Source organism: Clupea harengus, chromosome 4, assembly GCF_900700415.2.
Source record: "Clupea harengus chromosome 4, Ch_v2.0.2, whole genome shotgun sequence".
Classification (NCBI taxonomy): Eukaryota; Metazoa; Chordata; class Actinopteri; order Clupeiformes; family Clupeidae; genus Clupea; species Clupea harengus.
In genome coordinates, this window is record NC_045155.1 from 26426944 (window position 1) to 26434443 (window position 7500).

At 46.7% G+C, this 7500-nt stretch overlaps 1 protein-coding gene across 1 annotated transcript in view; it reads right to left on the bottom strand.

Annotated features, from left to right (window-relative positions):
* The window catches only part of LOC105912073 (ral GTPase-activating protein subunit beta-like), a 32709-nt gene that overhangs the window by 12290 nt on the left and 12919 nt on the right, over positions 1–7500 (bottom strand). The window contains 7 exon segments of the mRNA XM_031566870.2: positions 1147–1250; positions 1715–1902; positions 3678–3826; positions 4445–4627; positions 5277–5398; positions 6719–6851; positions 7183–7247. Of these exon segments, the coding sequence (XP_031422730.1) occupies positions 1147–1250; positions 1715–1902; positions 3678–3826; positions 4445–4627; positions 5277–5398; positions 6719–6851; positions 7183–7247 (944 nt within the window).

Below are 7500 nucleotides of genomic sequence, written 5' to 3' on the forward strand. Positions count from 1 at the left end.
TGCAAAAGATCTCAATTTCCATACATTGTCAATAAAATGAGCTGTGACACCCAGGTCATTGTCATTTCTGACTAACGTCCAGTTGTCACCAGTAAGGGCGACGCTGGCAGCTTGTTCGAGGAGCTGAATTTTTCGTGCTCTCTCGCCGTCATACAAGGAATGTATGCGACGGTAAATCGTAAGAATTGTCCCCTGAAGCAATTCGAATCACCTCAGACAGCCCACCGTCCTCAACTATGTTGATGGGCCGACAGTCACCGGCAACCTAAACTGCGTAAGCGTTGGTAACCTTTTCACGGACTGGTCTAGTTATTTTAGTGAAGTCGTGGAGTGTGGGTTGTCGACCATCTAACCTGGGACTGCTTTCTGTCGGGTGCTTTGCATTAAGGTGATAGCTAAATTTAGCTTGACAAATGCTACATACAACTTTAGTTTTGTCGGTTGTTCCGTCATTTTTACTCTTAAACAGAAACTTTCCGCCCAACAATCCCTCTGCTCTCTCCATCTTCAACTACCGTCTCGGTCTCTCCTATTCCTGACTGCAGGCACGTGGCGGTTTCGTGTCATGTGTCAATGCACATCGGAAGTAAACAAAGTTGCGTTAACTGCCTTAAAATATTTTATCGCATTAATCTCGGCCACAATAATCTCATAGATTAACGCGTTAACTTTGACAGCCCTAATTTTAATACATTTTATTGGCAAATATAACAATTTACATTACAGTTCGTAATACTCTCAGAACCAGATCATTTTTTCTTCTTTGCCTGAACCACCTTCATGGCCCGCTTTCGCTGTTTTGCCACGTCTCAGCCTCGCCCCTTTCTCTTCTTCAGCAGGCGTGCTTTTAGCTTCTGATGGTGGTCTGCACTGGTGATGCAAGGCAACTTCGCGTTAATATTTCCATGCACTCACGCTCCCTTCTGGCACGCGCACCTGTTCGCAGTTCACTGAATATGAATACCTACACCCGCCCCCCCCTCCCCAAAAAAAAAATTTCTCATCGAATCTACACGATTCACGTAGGTCACGAATTTCGCCGAAAGGTGAGGGATTTTCATGCCTGTATATGGCACAATATGTGCATGTGTGTGTGTGTTTGTGTGCCTGAGCGTGTGCATGTGTGTGTGTGTCATGTTGACCCACCTGCTGATTGGCTCGTGCTCCTCTGGGCTGGTGGAAGAGCTGCAAGGTCCAGGCATGACGACCAGACATTCCTCTAATCAACACTGTGAGCGACGGACATGGATCTGACACACACACACACACACACACACACACACACACACACACACACACACACACACACACACACACACACACACACACACACACGTGCACAGAAAGACACACAGAAAAATGCTGTTTATACTGCCAACAATGGTAGCCTATGTATAGACAGAACTACAATACCCAGCATGCTCACTAAACTACAATACCCACCCTGTTCATTAAACTACAATACCCACCCTGTTCATTAAACTACAATAACCAGCCTGCTCACAAAGGTACAGCACCAGTCCCCTCACTAAAAACAAGTTCCAGACATGCCCACTAGCCAGCATACGCACTAAACTACAATACCCACCATGTTCATTAAACTACAATACCCAGCTTCCTCACTGAAACTTTATCACACACCCTGTTCATTAAACCACAATACCCATCATGTTCACTAAACTACAGTACCCAGCATGCCCAGTGGCGTACTCACTTTGCTCGTTGCCGAGTGGCTGCTCCAGCATGGCCAGGATGACAGAATTATCCAGCACAAAGTAGCGGAAGGGATGGCAGCCAGTCGCATCCAGCCGAGAGTAACGAATCAGCCAATCCTCATTCAGTAGGCTGCACGTGGAGGCGGGGCCGCTGGGGGAGGGAAACGCCCCCAGCACCTGCATGATACTGCAAGAGCAACATATGGATCACAGGATGGTGTCAACATGCATCATCACACACTGATACAAACACGGCCACCCAGAAGATGTCAATCATCACATACGGATACAAACACGGCCACCCAGAGGATGTCAATCATCACATACTGATACAAACACAGCCACCCAGAGGATGTCAATCATCACATACTGATACAAACACAGCCACCCAGAGGATGTCAATCATAGATATATATATATAAAGGCTAGATGTCTCGTCCACGTTGCCGGCCAACAGAGTCGAACGTCCGCACATGGTGGCCATCTTGCCCCAGTCAGCTCGCTCACCCATCACATTGAGTTGGTAGTGGTATGTACTTTTTAAATAACCATAACTTGCTCAATTTTCAACCGATTATTCAACGGGTTGGTTTGCTATAAACGTCAGATATGTAGTTATGACACTGCATACTTATGAATAATTATGTTATTTTCAAAAAAATATTAAAAAAGCATCCCGAATTATAACCACGTTAATAACGTTTGTAAGAAACCAAACCCTTTGTAAATCGGTTGAAAATTGAGCAAGTTATGGTTATTTAAAAAGTACATACCACTACCAACACAATGTTATGGGTGAGCGAGCTGACTGGGGCGAGATGGCCACCATGTGCGGACGTTCGACTCCGTTGGACGAGACATCTAGCCCTTATATATATATCTATGATGTCAATCATCACATACTGATACAAACACGGCCACCCAGAGGATGTCAATCATCACATACTGATACAAACACGGCCACCCAGAGGATGTCAATCATCACATACTGATACAAACACGGCCACCCAGAGGATGTCAATCATCACATACTGATACAAACACGGCCACCCAGAGGATGTCAATCATCACATACTGATACAAACACAGCCACCCAGAGGATGTCAATCATCACATACTGATACAAACACGGCCACCCAGAGGATGTCAATCATCACATACTGATACAAACACGGCCACCCAGAGGATGTCAATCATCACATACTGATACAAACACGGCCACCCAGAGGATGTCAATCATCACATACTGATACAAACACGGCACCCAGAGGATGTCAATCATCACATACTGATACAAACACGGCCACCCAGAGGATGTCAATCATCACATACTGATACAAACACGGCCACCCAGAGGATGTCAATCATCACATACTGATACAAACACGGCCACCCAGAGGATGTCAATCATCTCATACTGATACAAACACGGCCACCCAGAGGATGTCAATCATCACATATGGATACAAACACGGCCACCCAGAGGATGTCAATCATCACATATGGATACAAACACGGCCACCCAGAAGATGTCAATCATCACAGATGTCAGCATGTCATGTCAGTCACTCTAGTGAAGCTGACTGACTTAAAAGTACAGTCTGTGATTCTTGTGAAAAGTTATATAGTAGATATTTGAGCTCGACAGCCAATCAAATTACACCCCTGCATTCCGTGCTTTTGATGCAAGGTGTTGATTGGCTGGAAGTGTTCGTGGCTCGGTCCAAGACATTATGTTTGTTTCCTACGGACCACTGAGTCTCTTTTGAGTGCAGTACCCTTACAGACAGCTAGAGGGCTGTGAAGAGTAACCCACTGAATTTGACAAAGACTGTATTGGATTAGAATTTCGGAATGCACCTGCAGTAGAGAAGTGCAACACCCTGCCCTCCTCACCATGACAACGTTGTAACACCCTGCCCTCATCACCATGACAACGTTGTAACACCATGCCCTCCTCACCATGACAACGTGGCCTCCGCGGCGTCCTTCACCCTGAGGGAGGCGGGGTTCAACAGCTTCTCCCCCTTCAGACGGATTTCCTGCTCCTGCTTGGACTTGCTGCCGGAGATGCCGAGCTCCACGATGGCCAGCACCTCACTCAGACAGTCCTACACACACACACACACACACACACACACACACACACACACACACACACACACACACACACACACACACACACACACACACAAACACGCACGTACGCACGTACACACGCACACAAAACGGTCAAAACAACTTTTTATCCAGCACAGAGAACCACACACATGATTAGTTATTGTATGGTGCCACACACACACACAGAGACCCATGTTGTTTTCCAGAAGATCCGGCTGTTCGTTGAGCCCGACACACACACACACACACACACACACACACACATTATTGTCCAGCAGGTTAGGGTGTTCGGTGAGCCACACACACACACCTTGTTTTCCAGCAGGTTAGGGTGTTCGGTGAGCCACACACACACCTTGTTGTCCAGCAGGTTAGGGTGTTCGTTGAGCCACACACACACCTTGTTTTCCAGCAGGTCGGGGTGTTCAGTGAGCCCCACACACACACACACACACACACACACACACACCTTGTTGTCCAGCAGGTTAGGGTGTTCGGTGAGCCACACACACACACACACACACACACACACACACACACACACACACACACACACACACACACACACACACACACACACACACACACACACACACACACACACACACCTTGTTTTCCAGCAGGTCGGGGTGTTCGGTGAGCCACACACACAGGCACTGGAAGGCGGCGACGATCATAGAGTGTAGATCTCTGGAATGCTGAGGAGCGGGACGACTACACTGAGACTCGATGAAATCACACGCACTCTTAACCGCACGCCTCTTCTCCGCCGCCTCCACACACACCTTCACCTAAACACACATTAACACACACACACCCATACACACATTAACACACACACACGTATACAAACATTAACACACACACACACGTATACAAACATTAACACACACACACGTATACAAACATTAACACACACACACCCACACAGTACACAAATGCGCACCTACGCACACACTCAACTGTGCTTCTTTTGCATACAGTCTTAAGGAATTGCTTTCTGGGGATGCTTTAAGTGGGTGAACTGCTCTTTCCATGTTTCACTATAAATCTACAGACAGATACACACACACACACACGCTCAGATTTGTCACACATATTCACAGTATTTACGTCTTGAGCAGGTTATGGATCAGAGACAAGTTGTTAAGAGGTGTGTGTGCGTGCGTGTGTGTGCATATGTGTGTGTGCGTGTGTGTGCATATGTGTGTGTGTGTGTGTGTGTGTGTAGCTGGTATGAAGTTAAAAGGGGCCAGAGCACCCAGGGAGGCAACCATCACCAGCCTGTTCAAACCCTAGTGTGATGATAAACTCTGATAATCAGTGTGTGTGTGTGTGGGGGGGGGGGGGGTATAGCTGTGTGTAGGTGTATATATGTTTGTGTATGGATGAAGGTGTCTGTTTCCATCTATCGCAGAGTGTGTGTGTGTGTGTGTGTACCTTGGCTAGTCCAGACAGCAGCTCCAGAGCTGCCAGAGAGATGCTCATGTCATTCCTCCAGCTGGAGGTGAGCTTTTGGGTAACCAGATGGACACTCCGCACCAGCAACCCCATAGCAGAGTCTACACACACACACACACACACACACACACACACACACACACACAGATTACCAGCAGAACTATATAAAACACACCAGAAACACACACACACACACACACACACACACACACACACACACACACACACACACACACACACACACACACACACACACACACACACACAACCAGCAGAACTATATAAAACACACCAGAAACACACACACACACACACACACACACACACACACACACACACACACACACACACACACACACACACACACTCACTACAAAATATGAAAAGCCACACAAAAACACTCAGATATAAAAAACAGCATCAGTACAGACACACTCCTGGTTCATTGAAGATATGGGCAGTCTCAGTGCCTATATACTTTCATGCTGTTTTCATGGCAAGAAGAGTCTGACTGTAAGGATTATGAGGAGAGACGCAGCACAAACCACCACCCACCCACACACAGACAGACACACACACAGACACACACACACACAGACACACACACAGACAGACACACAGACACACACACCTACACTCAAGGGAAAGCATTCAACAGACAGCAGAGGATTCTACAGCAATAGAATAGGTTAGAGACCGGATTAAACACAGGATTGCACATAACAACATCATTCAGTAGGGCAGCAGCACAGCAAATACACACACACACACACACACACACACACACACACACACACACAGGCGTGAAACTGGACTAACGTACAGATACTCTTCACCCAGCGCTTCTTACACCTGTAAACCACTTTAATCCGCTGAGCTGAGGGGGAACAGAATGGTCAGGGCAAGGATGAGATTAGAGGTTAGCGTGTCAGCATTAGCATTGGGTAGGATGTGAGGGGTGAGATTAGGTTGCAATGTTAGCATTAGCATTAGCATTGGGTAGGATGTGAGGATGAGATTTAGGTTGCAGTATTAGCATTAGCATTTGGTAGGATGTGAGAATGAGATTAGGTTGCAGTGTTAGCATTAGCGATTGAGTTGGATGAGTAGAAGGTTGGGATTGCTGTTAGCATTAGCACCAGATTATAAATCAGGGGTACATTTGTGATTGTGTTTGCATTAGGTAGGATGCGAGGTATGAGGATGGTATTATGTGCTAGCGTTAGCATTAGCATTGGGTAGAATGTGAGGGGTAAGGATGGGATTAGATGTAAGAGTTAGCATTGGGTGGGATGATAGCAGTAGCTAAGCAAATCCAACCTGCTCAATGATGTCACGTTATATTAATACATAAACTACAATACCCACCATGTTCATTAAACTACAATACCCAGCTTCCTCACTGAAGCGGTCGCTCTTACCATAGTCACGCAGCAGGGAGTGAACAGTCCGGTCGGAATCAAAGCTGGCCAGCTCCACACTGCCTCTACTGGTGGCACTCAGGCTGCTGCTGTGGCGGCTGTGGCCTACAGAGGGCGCCGTTCCTACCGAACCCTGAGGAAGACCAGGAGCCACATCCCACACACATACACACAACAACATATGAATCACACACACAACCACACAACAACAACATATGAATCACACACACAACCACACACATACACACAACAACATATGAATCACACACACAACCACACACACACACACAAAGCACACACAACAACATATGAATCACACACACAACCACACACAACCACACAACAACAACATATGAATCACACACACAACCACACACAAACACACAACCACACTGTGACACAGTGATTAGAGGAGGTCATGTGACCAGTGGAGGTCATGTGACCAGGCTCTGTGCTGCTCCCACCTGTTCGGTCTGTGTTCCAATAGACTCCAGCAGTGCTGAATCCTGCACCATATTCAACATGGCACCTGAAACACACACACACACACACACACACACACACACACACACACACACACACACACACACACACACACACACACACACACACACACACACACACACACACACACATTATATTAGAAATATAAGCAATGCGGTTTCAGGAAGACATAAAGATCCCTGAGGAGAGAGATATGAAAGTGTGTGTAAGATAAGAGTGTGTGTGTAAGAACAATGAGAAAATAAGATTCTGCACAGGTGGACAGTGGTGTTGTCTCT